Source organism: Aedes aegypti, chromosome 3 (genome assembly GCF_002204515.2).
Source record: "Aedes aegypti strain LVP_AGWG chromosome 3, AaegL5.0 Primary Assembly, whole genome shotgun sequence".
NCBI classification, from domain to species: Eukaryota; Metazoa; Arthropoda; class Insecta; order Diptera; family Culicidae; genus Aedes; species Aedes aegypti.
Window position 1 is genome coordinate 154,107,536 of NC_035109.1, and position 13,785 is coordinate 154,121,320.

Here is a 13,785-nt window from a genome sequence, read left to right on the forward strand (position 1 = left end):
AAATAGAGCGTAATGGAAACTGCATGAAAATCTGCTCGAAACATGAAAAATCAAAGGGTGTCGATCTTACCCACAGTGTCGGTTTTACCCTGATTTCCCCTATCTGTGAAGTGAAATAATGGTGTGTTAGTGAAAGTATACGTTTCGGCGTTTCTTTCGCAATAGTCTTATCGTTGATTCATAACTGTGGTACGGGTTTCAATGCCCCACAGTTATGAATCAACGATTCTATGAATACGGATAACATTTTGTTTCATACGGATGAATTAAATATGATAGAAGATGTTATGATTGATTGCAATGCTGTACAGATTTATGGTTCACGTAGATAAAATGTGTTCTGCGTAATTGCTACTCTATTTGATGAGATATTGTCCTTTTAAGCCAACTTTGATCCATATCTGTATGCTACCCATAACTGTGAGGTGACTGTATATTTTGACGATATTTTTATACAAGGTTCATTTAAAATATATTTCTCCACTGTTCATACACATTTTGATCAAACTCGATCAAATACAAAAAAAAATTGTGCTGCCAAAAAAAACGCATTTTTAAATAATGGTTCAAAAAAAGTTGCGTAATATTATAATAGTCCCTTTTGAAACAATCCTTGGCACTTTTGATTCACTTCGGCAGTGTGTTTTTTGAAAGCTATTGAGCTCATGTTTTACCACTAGTTGCTGTATGTATGCGCTCAAAACTTTCGACGGTGACCAACTCGCGTCGAAGCCAAACGCCGCGGCTTAACATCGAGCGGCTACGGGACTCAGAAGTAGCCCAAGAATACGCGCAGCAGTTGGAAGTGGCCCTACCAACGGAAGAGCAGCTTGGCGCCGCCACTCTTGAAGATGGCTGGAGGCACATAAGATCCGCCATAGGTAGCACCGCAACAGCAGCACTAGGTCCAGCGGCCCCGAATCAGAGAAACGACTGGTACGACGGCAAATGCAGGCAGGTGAAGAATGAGAAGAATGCATCATGGGCGAGAATGCTGCAACACCGCACAAGAGCGAACGAGGCACGGTATAAACAGGCACGGAACAAACAAAACTCGATCTTCCGGGGAAAAAAGCGCCACCTAGAACGAGATCGCGAAGCGATGGAAGAGCTGTTCCGCGCTAAAGACACACGGAAGTTCTACGAGAAGCTTAATCGTTCGTGCAAAGGCTTTGTACCACAAGCAGACATGTGCCGAAACTGTGACGGAATAACTTTGGGAGCACGCGCGGACGACGAAAGACTTCCGCCTCCAGATCTCCAAGAGGTAGAAACGGAGATTAGACGGTTGAAAAACAACAAAGCCGCTGGAGTGGACCAACTTCCGAGCGAGTTGCTAAAATACGGTGGTGATGCACTGGCAAGAGCGCTGTACTGGGTTATTTCCAAGATTTGGGAGGAGGAAGTATTGCCGGAGGAGTGGATGGAAGGTGTCGTGTGTCCCAGCTACAAAAAGGGCGACAAGTTGAATTGCGCCAATTATCGTGCGATCACAATTTTGAGCGCCGCATACAAGGTACTCTCCCAAATTCTATGCCGCCGTCTATCACCAACTGCTAGAGAATTCGTTGGGAAATATAAGGCAGGATTTATGGGCGAACGAGCAACAACGGACCAGATATTCCCCATCCGCCAGGTGTTGCAGAAATGTCGTGGATACAATGTACCCGCACATCATTTATTCATCGGTTTTAAATCGGCCTATGAAACAATCGATCGAGAACAGCTATGGCAGATTATGCACGAATACGGTTTCCCGGACAAACTGATAAGATTGATCAAGGCGACGATGGAGCAAGTAATGTGCGTAGTATGAGTATCAGGGACACTCTCGAGCAGTGCTGGGAATGGTAATAGTAGTAGGCTTGAATTTCGCGAAAATCACGTGGCTCTCTCACTACAGTAGTTTAAAATCGTGAATCTCATCAAGTAGCCTATATTGGGTACATGAATTTCTCTAAATCAGTAGTGTAATTGAAGGCTCTAAATGCGGGAAATGCAGCGGGAAATAGAACATTTTTCTACAGTAATTTTGGGTAACCGTTAGCAACAGGTGTTTTGCAATTTTCAAGGCTTTTTGCCTACAGCAGCGATGGACGTGAGTCTCACTGGCTTCGCTGACTGTGATTGGCTTTGTTCGACTACTGTAGAGTGAATTTCAGATTTTTTTCCAACCCTGCTCTCGAGTCCCTTCGAATCTCGCAGAGGGTTACGGCAAGGTGATGGCCTTTTGTGTTTACTGTTCAACATTGCTTTAGAGGGTGTGATAAGAAGAGCGGGGATAGACACGACTGGCACGATTTTCAGAAAGTCCGTTCAGTTACTTGGTTTCGCCGACGACATTGATATTGTTGCACGCAACTTTGAGACGATGGCGGATACGTACATCCGACTAAGGGCTGAAGCTAGGCGAATCGGACTGAACATCAATGTGTCGAAGACGAAGTACATGATAGCGAGGGGCTCAAGAGAAGACACGGCACGCTCCCCACCTCGAGTTCATATTGACGGTCACGGTATACACAACAAGGTAGGCTATTTCCACGTGTAAACAACGATTTTCCATCAAAACATGTGTCGTCATTCCTATCGTCAAGCATGAGGCCTTGAGGACAGTAAAGGAGAGAAGGGCTTGCTTTCTTTTGCACTCGTTCGAGTTTGCGATAGGAATGACGTCACTGTCAAATGTCATTTTTCGGAGTATAATACCTTGCTTCTTTTTACCGTGATTGACGGTGAGTGATGAAATCGAGGTTGTCAAAGAATTAGTGTACTTGGCCTACTGGTGATCGCCGACAACGACACCAGCAAAGAAATCCAGAGACGCATCGTTGCTGGAAATCGTGCCTACTTTGGATGCCGCAGAACGCTCCGATTGAGCAAAGTTCGCCGTCGCATGAAGTCTACAAGACGATGATTAGACCGGTAATCCTCTATGGGCACGAAACATGGACCCTACGTGCAGAGGATCAACGCGCCCTTGGTGTTTTCGAACGGAAGGTGTTGTGGACCATCTACGGCGGAGTGCAGATGGAAGACGGAACGTGGAGAAGGTGGATGAACCATAAATTACACTAGCTGATGGGATAACCAACCATTGTCCACCTCGCAAAAATTGGGAGGCTGCGGTGGGTCGGGCATGTCACCAGAATGTCGGATACCAACCCGGTGAAAATGGTTCTCGAAAACAATCCGATCGGCACAAGACGACGTGGTGCGCAGCGAGCAGGATGGATCGATCAAGTTGAGGACGATCTGCGGACCCTTCGCAGAACGCGTGGCTGGCAACGGGTAGCCATGGACCGAGTCGAATGGAGACTTCTCTTACGTACAGCAGAGGCCACCCAGGCCTTAGCCTGACTGGTAAGTAAGTAAACCGGGGGCAAATTTATCACTTGCAAATTGTTGAGCGAGCCGGCTTTGTTGTTTATTTTTCATCTGTTTTGATGACAATTTGATTCACTGATACCGACATTTCCAACAGTATTCTTTACTGCCCATAAACGCATAATTGTCCCATGTACATAGGAAATCCAGCAAACATGGGACTGACACGCATTTATGGGCAGTTTACACCTTCATTTGTTTTTGCAAAACTGACCTTAGTAAAAATGAAATAGTTCAAAATCATCATTAGACATCTATAAACTAGAAAACATGAAATGTCTGAGCTGCCCTTCTACGGCTACTTGTCCCATGTTCTATGTAAACCTTATGGACAGCGGGACAAATATGCGTAGAACGGCAGTGAGATACTAACGAAAAATACAGCTTTCTTGGAAAGTCAACTGCTACCGACCTGATCAAATTACGGTGCTCGACTAGTGGTCTAGTGAAACCTGCAGCAGATCACCTCATATGTTTGTTTTCTCCATCATAACACAGTGTAGTTGATTGAAGTGAAATAAACTGATTTTGTTTAGAATTCAAGGCACCTTTTCAATCTCTATCCCTTTCGGGACGAAGCAGCACAATTGTGCTGGACATACTTTTTTGAAACGGCTTATTTCGGGCCAGATTCACATATATTTTTTTTCTGTCTTCAATTCTCCATAGCCAACGAGTTACATTTACACATCATGTAGAATACAAATCCATTTGTAATGTTACCCTTTTACAAGAGAAATTTGGTCATAAAGGTGAAAAGGGCTAAGCCCTTATTTGATCACGATTTTCTCAAATCTTTTTTCACTTTTCGCTACCAGCCCTGAAGAGGAGTTAATACACATGCACACGATGATCTATGTATAAGGTCGATTTATATCTCAATAAATCCAAAAGGTTATCTTACGGATTAACACTTCGGAATAGATGCTAATTTAGATAAATTAGACCGGAGGCTTATTCGATATCATTTCTGAGTAGCACAGGAAATCGTTACCCCCAGGGGTCGATCGCAGATGGCAAATGACAATTGGCACACGCACAGGGGGGGCCCGGATGGTTCACCTTTCACTTACCGACCACATCCAGGAAGGCGTCCCATTTCTGCTGCAGAAAGCCGTCACTTTTGGAAACGTTGTAATTCATTTCCATGTTTTTCGAAAGAGCCGTACGGAGAGCTCCACCTCAGTACAAACCCGACGTCCCGAGACAACTGCTGGTAGGCTGCGCTGCAGAATTATTTTGATTTAATTGAACCTTTAGTCGTCGGCTTGTGGCTGTTCGGAGAGATAAGATTGTTTTATATACATTTTTTTAGTAGTGTACATATGTAGTCGATATGGGAGTTGATATTGTATGGTGTGTCACAGTCGCGAGTTCATTTAGTTCAGCAGTTATTACTGAATGGGTGACGGAGCGTTGAGTTACGGTGCGGTGTGTGATACCGGTGCCTTACTTGACTTTGCGGGTGTATCAGTTGGCCGTAATGCCGCAATTAAGATGAAAGCGAATGTTTTTTTTTTCAGTGTGTTTGTTGAGGCATTCCAAATCGAGGGATAATTTCTCGCATATTTTATGATAGCATCCTAAAGGCCATAGGTAACCAAGTGTGTGTCTTGTTATTTCTGGATGGATTTCTTCAAAAACAACGAGCTACTCACTCAGTTATCAATGGCGCCTAGGACGTTATCATAAATTATGCTAGAGTTAAATCCCATGAATCCGTTCTGCGCTATGTGGAAGTGCGTTGTTGTACTTTGTAGTTTCGCATTCTTGTCACGTCCAGTAGTAAATAAATTTAAATTTTGTAACTGTTGTTGTTTGATGTCTACAGTTTATTTTTCGATTGCGCAGAGTCGCACATTGGCTTAGGAGCGCAAATCAATAGCACTGATAATAATCCGTTTTTTTTCTCTAAATTTAGACTAGGCAAATGATGATTAAGAATATTCAAAAAAGCAATGCTATAATCATTATATCATTATCGTTGGAATACTGATCGATTTTCGTCAACGTCACTCGAGAAACCTTTCAGGACGACTTTGAACAAACGTTCAGTTTTGTCATCATAAGTAAAAGATTTGTGCTTCCTATCTTCAAGTTGTTTGAAAAGAAGTTCGCGATCTATAATAGTTTTCGACAATACGCGACAATCTCCTTTCTTTGCGATTCAGAAGAAAGCCTTGATTCCCTCAATGGAGTTCAAGATCTCTGTCGCAACATGTCGCATTCTCTATTGTTGGCCCGCCATCTTAGAAACAATCAAGCGAACTCTTCAGCGGTAGTTCCTGAGAGTTTCCAAGGTGGATGCAAGCGGAACAACCAAGACTGATGGTTGCAGCTTGTTCCCATCCGAAACCGATAAGCAAGGTGGATGAGACCGTCGCAAAATCAGCGCTGCATGCGGAACAATCCAACCGGACTCTTCAACGGTGGTTGCGGCTTGCTTCCTTCTGCTACTGGTTTGTTGCTGCTACTAGTCTTTACTCTACCACGTTCGCTGAAAAAGTGATCGTTCCACGTATTTTTTTTTGTGCTTAAATTCATGTTTATTTTCATTTTGTCTCTTACATTTAAGTTATTTTTAACAATTCAAGAGGTTGACCACCGAGGGGTCCTTGAACAGGTTCTGTTTCTGGTTTGGTTTTACCCTCTGGCACTGATAGTTTTTTTAATAAAAATTTGATAACCTAATTACTACAAGTCTACTAATAAAAATTTGATAACATAGGAGGGGGACTGAGGTCCCGGATGACCTGCTGGCCAGATTGTTGGCAACGAGCCCTGTATCTATCGATCGAGTCACGAGCACTTGCTCTTCGAGTGTTTTTAGCTCAACCAGACGGTGAACCTCAGTTGTTCTCACTATCGGAGGACTGTTGAGGATCATCCGGAGGAATTTGTTCTGAGTCCTTTGGAGCTTCAGCTGGTGGGTTTTAGCGTAGCTCTCCCAGATTGGTACGCCATATTCAATGACCGGAAGAATGACCGGTTTGTAAACAACAAGCTTGTTCTTCAAAGATAAGGTTGACTTTCGGTTGATTAGTGGGTATAGCGCTTTACGCAAGATGTTGCATTTTGTGACCGTTTTGTCAATCTGCTGTCCAAAGAGAAGCTTGCTGTCTAACGTTAAACAAAGGTAGTCGGCCACATCAGACCATTCTACCGTTAATCCACCGAGGGTGATTTTACAATCCTCAGCCGGAACAAGTCTGGGAGTAGAGAGTGGATACGAGTAACTGACACTGAAGAAGACTGCAAGTGGTAGTCGAAATACGCGTATCTGTCAAAGATAAGCATTTAGGAGCGGAATTAAAAGGTACACGGTACTCCATCTACTTTAAAGTTTCTCCATTTGAGATTCTGCTCAGAGGATTCGAACATTCATTAAAGAGAAGTCTGGGAGATTTGGAATAGAGAAAGAGGACGACCTGGGCCTTCGCCGCGTTGATACAGATCTTCCAGCTGTTCAAATAATCTGACAAGACATTCAAGCCTCTCTGGAGTCGAGATGTTAACGCTATCGTGTATCTACCGCTGTAGACGACTGAGGTGTCGTCAGCGGACAACGATAGAGAGCCGCCTACAAGGAGCTGAGGCATGTCCGAGGTGAACAGGTTGTATAGTACCTACCTTGATACTTTGATGGCTACAGCGTAGCGTCACGCCATTGCCGGGCGTATTGTAGAGCTCCATCTTCGTCGATCTTGGGCGAAACTTCTCCAGTTGCCCCGAACGTTTAGGGTCGCCAGGTCCTCTTCCACTGCGTACAGCCAGTGTATTCGTGGTCTTACCCGAAGCCGCCGACCTCTACTTGGTTCCCTGCTGAATTTTCGCAATTCTTCCGACATTCGTACTAAGTGACCAGCACACTGAAGTCTGCCGTATTTTACACGCTTGCTAATATTCGCATCTTTGTACACTTGATACAACTCGTGAATCATGCGTCTGCGCCACACACCATTTTCGAGTTTCCCACCGAGTATTGTCCGCAGCACTTTACGCTCGAAAACACCGAAAGCTTTCTGGTCTGCCTCTTTCAACGTCCACGCTTCGTGCCCGTAGAGAGCCACCGGAAGAATCAATATTTTATACAGGGCGAATTTTGTTTCCGCATTTTGTTATTCGCAGCCGCAACACGTCTTTTCACTTCGCGGGAAACGTCGTTGCCACATGTCACAAGTGTTCCAAGGTAAACAAATTCTTCAACAACTTCAAACACATCCCCATCAAACACTACCTCAGCACCTACACCACCAAGCCTGCCCCTATCTCTACCTGCAACCATGTACTTCGTTTTGGTAGAATTAATAGTCAGGCCTATCCTCTCTGTATCCCTCTTCAGAGGCACGAAGCCCTCTTCCACTGACCTGCAATCGATTCAGATTAGGTCTATATCGTCCGCAAAGCTAAGGAGCATGTGTGGCCTTGTGATAATAGTGCCATTTCTCTGCACGCCAAATCTCCTAACAGCACCCTCGAGTGCAATGTTGAACAGTAAATTCGAAAATGCGTCTCCCTGCTTCAGCCCGTCAAACGTCACGAACGAGGTTGACACCTCGTCTGCCATCCGAACACTTGATTTCGAACCATCCAGCGTAGCACGTATCAGCCTAATTATCTGCCAAAGCTCATTTCTTTTCACTGAGTCGTACGTCGCCTTGAAATCAATAAACAGATGATGAGTCTGCAAGTTATACTCCCGGAATTTGTCTAGGATCATTCGCAAGCTAAACATCTGGTCCGTTGTCGAACGGCCCTCACGAAAACCAGCTTGGTATTCGCCGACGAAGGACTCCTCGAGCGGTCTCAGTCTGTTAAACAGGATGCGCGACAGAATTTTGTACGCCGAATTCACCAGGGTAATTCCTCTGTAATTGGCACACTCCAGTCTGTGCCCTTTCTTGTAGATTGGGCGTATGAGGCCATCCAACCATTCGGTGGACAAATCTTCGTCCTCCCATACCTTCAGAAGTACTCGGTGGATCGACTGATAAAGCTGCTCGCTTCCGTGCTTGAGAAGCTCGACCGGGATCTCGTCCTTCCCAGCAGCCTTACAGTTCTTCAGCTCGCTGATAGCCTTTTTAACCTCTCCCCTATGGTTGGTGGGTCCACAGCTTGATCGTCATCATCTATGTTCATCCTGTTCCTCGCTACATTTCCATTCTCACCGTTCAACAATTGCTGAAAGTGCTCCTTCCACCTGGCAGCCACCGCCGTTTTATCGGTCAGCAAATTCCCTTCTCGGTCATTGCACATGGCGGGCACTGGTACGGTATTGTGCCGCGCACCATTGACCGTTGCATAGAATCTCCGCATATCATTCCGGTTCATGCTTTTTTGTGCTTCAGCTACCACACTTTCTTCGTGCTGCCTTTTCTTTCTGCGGAGGATTCGTTTTTCTTCAGCTCTCGCTGCCCTGCATACGGCTTCTGTCGACATTCTTCATGTCTGTCACCCTCTGGCACTCTTCATCGAACCAGCCGTTTCGTCTTCGTCGTTGACCAGTGCCGATCACTTCCCGCGCCGTTGTTGTCACCGCTTCCTGGATAGGGTCCCACAGGCTGTCGACGTTTCCAGCAACGTTGATTCTTCCCAACTGCTCGTCTAGTTGCTGATGGTACTGCGCAGCTACCCCATCAGTCGACAAGCGTTGTTGAAGCGTTGAAGCGCAGCGTTCTGTTTGTTGTGGAACTCGTGACGCTGGATAACCGCGCCCGAATTTTAGCTACAACGAGATAATGATCCGAGTCGATATTAGGGCCTCGGAAGGTCCTGACATCAATGACATCTGAGAAATGTCGCCCATCAACCAGCACGTGGTCTGTTTGGGAGCAGGCATCGCCACTCGGGTGTCGTCAGGTGTGTTTGCGGATATTCTTTCATGTGAAGTAGGTACTACTGATTGCCATCCCTCTAGCAGCAGCGAAGGTCACTAGCCGCAGGCCATTATCATTGGTAATGGATTGAAGGCTTTCCGTTCCAATGACGGGTCGGAAGAAATCTTCTTTCCCGATCTGCGCATTGGCGTCGCCGATGACTATCTTGACATCTTGTTTTGGGCACTCTCCGTAGGCCTTATCCAGGCTCTCATAGAACTCATCCTTTATTTCATCGGGCTTATCGTTCGTTGGCGCATATGTGCTGATCAGTTGAAGAACTTGCCCCTCATTCTCAACACACAGATTCGGTCGCTTACCGGTTTCCACCGAATAATTCGCTTCATCCGCTTCCCAATCACTATGAACCCAACTCTACGTTCTGCTCTGTCGCCACCGTTGTAGTAGATGTGGTACTTGAATGAAGTGTTGGCGATGGGGTCTACCGCTCGGAATTCGCGTTCTCCGGTTCTCGGGCAGCGTATTTCCTGGATAACTGCCACGTTCACGCCGACATTCCGCAGTTCACGAACCAGGAGCCCAACACGCGCGGGTTCATTCAAAGTTCTCACGTTCCAAGATCCAACTTTCCAATCGTTGTCCTTTATTCGTTGCCGGGTGTGTTGCCGTAAAATCAATCCGTTTGCTCTACTTTTGCCTTTCTTGGTTGGTGAAAAGTCTTCGATAGGCCACCTAACCAGGGTTGCGCTACCTACATCGTGCTAGAGGGGCTGCTTCCTCGATGCTGACACGATACAGCATCGTCCGCTTGTTCTTTACATGATGACCACGGTCATAGCCATCACAACCATCCACCTTTATCAGGGCTTTGGACCTGTAGCTCTGGTTCTCAATAGTTTCAAGTTCTTTCGGACATGCTACTATGGTGAGCCGTCATGCGCTAGCGGTGTTAAAAAAAACTAGATCAAAATACCCAGAGGACTAATACGGCTGTTATCTGAATACATTTCGACGCCTCTTGACATCGTTTTGGTACTTCGCGTTTTGGTATGCACTATCTGGTGGGCTTACACTAACTTGCTCCTGATTTTAGTGTTTCTGTGTTAGTGCTCGGGTGTTAGTTTCAGAGATAAAAAAACATACATTTTGTTCTTCCCAAACGATCTAAACAAAAACACTGGGCACCATGTTGAATCAATGTTGGGTTGCTAATTATTGGCTCATGTCATCCCTCTGAAATTACCCGCTAAAAATGCCTCCAGACGCTTTAAATGTCATCACTTTTCAAGGAAGCTATACATGTTTGAATTTTGATTATATTTTACTTTTTTGTCCCTGTATTAGTACAGATATGCATGTGCATGAAAATAAAAATAAAAACCATTCTTTAATATTGTAAACCTAGTGGTCTATTCTATAAATCGGGTAGATTCACTCCCATAGAAATCCAGCCACATGGAGTGACAGCAATCGAAAAATTCTAGTGAAAGAGCTGTGTCTATACGTGCATTAATTATGTGACGAATGATAGTATACAATGCGAGTGTATAAATATTCTACCGGACTAAACTGTGATCTTATGCGACTTATCTTATGATAACAAATGTTGATTTGACAGCTGCTACGGATTGATCCGACTTACTTTGTACGAGTCTACGGGATGAAAAAAAATGTACAAATGAACTCAGAAAAAAGTGTTTTATGCGAGGAAACTCATCAATCTAACGATGTTATCCACGGTGTTTTGCGGGTTTGATGAAATTAGTATGAATAAACGAGTCATAACGTGAATTTCTATGCGATTTCTGATTGTCTAGGCAGTCGAGTCATTTTGATCGAATCTACTCATAAAATAGACCCCTAATGTCATATCTTTATTTGAACAAAACTCGAAACCCTTAAAATATATTTTTGTTGATTTCCGCTATAATACTGTTATACGTTACACTTTACATCTGTTCAAGCATGTCAAATTTGATTTCTGAGCAGTCTGTCCAAATTTAAACTATACCGTTTATTGGTCATAGAAACATGTATATTAAGGTATCTAAGTTTCCACTAATCACATTCAACTCGAATACAACACTACAGAAATACAGAAATGCAGAAGAATTTATCGCAAAATCTAACATTAACCGCATACAATTTCTCTGTTCATTTCAGGTAATTCCGGCCAAAACTGTGATAAATACTAGATTGGATCAATGTGTCAGACCACAATCAGGACCCAGGTTTGTAACTTTGTTTTTCTAACGAGCAGGGATCGCATTTTTTCAATTGAATGCTTATAAGTAAATGAAAACCCGAATTTAGTACTATACAATTTAATTCCACTACAATTTGTATCCTTTGACAGATACGCGTATTTTATTTCGACCTCAACTGTAAGCCGTCTTCAGTGTTGTGTACTAGACTCGACTTCACTTCGATTGCTCATGTAAAATATAATCCATGAAAGAAGTTTCGTACCCAAAGACATATTTTGATTACGAAACTAAAATTGTAGCATTCATTTTAATTTGACTTCAAAATTAAGGCTGATTTTATATTGTATCATACTATTTCCTTTTCTCTATTTTGATATTTTGAAATAGAATATGTTTCAACTGCCTTCACACAAATTTATGGAAAACGGATACCGATTTCATCGACTATCGCTTTGGGATTATTTTATATTTTTTTTTTATTTTATAATTGAAAAATTAAAATAAGAAAAAATATAAATTAAAAGATTCACTTTCATTATAAGCACATCACAGAAGCACTTAAACCAAAAATCACCTCGTATAATATGCAATAATTTCATCAAAACCTACAATCACTGTTTAGCTGTTCGCTTGTCGCATACGGAATTAGTAAACCGCAAACGCAACAATTCAGCAATGTTACCATTGTTGTGCCGGTTACTTGCTTATTACGCGCATGTTCAACAGGCGTCAAACGATGGTGTGGCAACAAATTGCTCGCACTGAATTGACAACCAGAAAAAAAAACCTCGCTCGCCATAATATCTTTTCAAAGGCAAAAACTTACCTTTATCTATCGGAGCAATCAAACGACTAGCTCTAGCTATCTTACGTGTTCCATCATCATAAGACACCAGATGATCAAATAAGCCGGAGCCCCTAATTCCATTGTGCAATTTGCCTACAATTAGCTTCCCCAAGTTCAAATCGCAGCCCGAATTTCGACCAGTTTGCGTAATTGAAAACAAAAAACTTCCGCCTTCTGCCCATCTGTTGCCTGTGGTTGGTTGCAGTGTGTAGCAAGTGGTACGGTAGGAAGAACTCTAAATTCAATCGACACGTGTGAATCATTCAATTAGTGCGTAGAGTTTTGCTTTTGCAGTTCCACAAGAAAAGGCCGTCGGTACATAGCAGCAAGTAGAATCGATGTGCATTGGCGTAGCTAGGAGGGCTAGCATTAAAAAAAAATAAAAATGTAAACAGTGTTGATAGACTCACACTCAAAATCTCAATCAATACACTCTCCCGTGAGAGCAAACTCATTAGAGATCTGCTTCGCAAATCTCACGCTTGAGATTTTGACGCAAAATCAACTCAATCAACTCAAACCGTAAAAAATGATTCAGTCGCAAAACACGGCAGAAACTCGTGAAACCCGAATGTTCTTGTTTACGTTAGAAAGAAATAATATAATTTTACCAGACTAACAAGAAATTATTGCCATGTGTGAGTAAACTGTGGAAATACGAGACAATGAGTCAAAAAGGTGAGCCAACTCATCCATGATTTTTTGACTGCTGAGTTGCATGATTGTCAACTCACGCATGAAAAATCTGAAGTGTGAGTTGTGAGAAATTGAGTTTTTCACAACACTGAATGTAAAATAAAAATATTTTAAATAGAAGGAGAAAAAAAATCAGATTTTCTTCTTTTTTTCCCCTCATTGTTTTATTGTCAGTTGAAATTAAACTTTATCTTATAGTTAAGTATACATTCTCAAATAGGTTCTTAAATTTATCACATTAAGGTTTTCTGAATTACTTTCTGTTACAAAAATGACAAATCTAATGAAGTATTTCAAAATTTTTCCAAGATTTTCTCTACGAATTCCTTGTAATTCAGGGTACTGAAGCATAGAAAAACTAAAGTTTCTCCGACCTCTCAAGATCGCTAACTCCGGTTGGATAAGCTGCCATAGTTGGGATATTTCCGCGCATTCTGAAAACTTATGAACAATCAATCAAGCTCGGGCTAGGCATTGCATATACAATAGAAATCGTAGTGTTTGGATGAGCATCTAATTCTTCCGAAAGAAGTGCGATTTGCGAAAGAGGATCACATGATTATTGAGCTGAAATCGAATTCAGGTTCTGCGTCCATAAGTCCTCTCATGGCGTTGGGGTAACGCGCCATATCTAGTGAACAGGGAGTCGTGAGTTCGATTCACACCGAGAAGACATGTAACTTTTTCGCAAATTTCACATCAATTTGTCCAATTGCAAAGTATATGGTCTAGTTTTTCGGTAATTGTTAAAAAAAAATGTTCGCCAGTGTTATTAATAATTTTGCTTTTAATTCGTGTTTAATACCACGAA

General features: G+C 43.0%; 2 protein-coding genes across 4 annotated transcripts in view; one reads left to right on the forward strand and one right to left on the reverse strand.

The window, feature by feature from the left end:
• LOC5564166 (fatty acid hydroxylase domain-containing protein 2) overlaps nt 1-4,675 on the reverse strand; it is a 36,687-nt gene extending 32,012 nt beyond the window's left edge. Inside the window, exon 1 of one of the 2 annotated variants that reach the window (XM_021850394.1) lies at nt 4,461-4,675. In XM_021850394.1, the coding sequence (XP_021706086.1) occupies nt 4,461-4,536 (76 nt within the window). In that variant the 5' untranslated portion in view covers nt 4,537-4,675. The remainder of the gene's footprint in view (nt 1-4,460) is intronic. The other variant, XM_001648458.2, reaches the window with a different exon arrangement.
• LOC5564163 (signal peptide peptidase-like 3) overlaps nt 1-13,785 on the forward strand; it is a 221,800-nt gene that overhangs the window by 118,219 nt on the left and 89,796 nt on the right. Inside the window, exon 1 of one of the 2 annotated variants that reach the window (XM_001648461.2) lies at nt 11,385-11,455. The exons of the other annotated variant lie outside the window; for it this stretch is intronic. The gene's annotated coding sequence lies outside the window, so the exon portion shown is untranslated. Of the gene's footprint in view, nt 1-11,384; nt 11,456-13,785 lie in introns of those variants that run through there. 2 annotated transcript variants of the gene reach the window in all.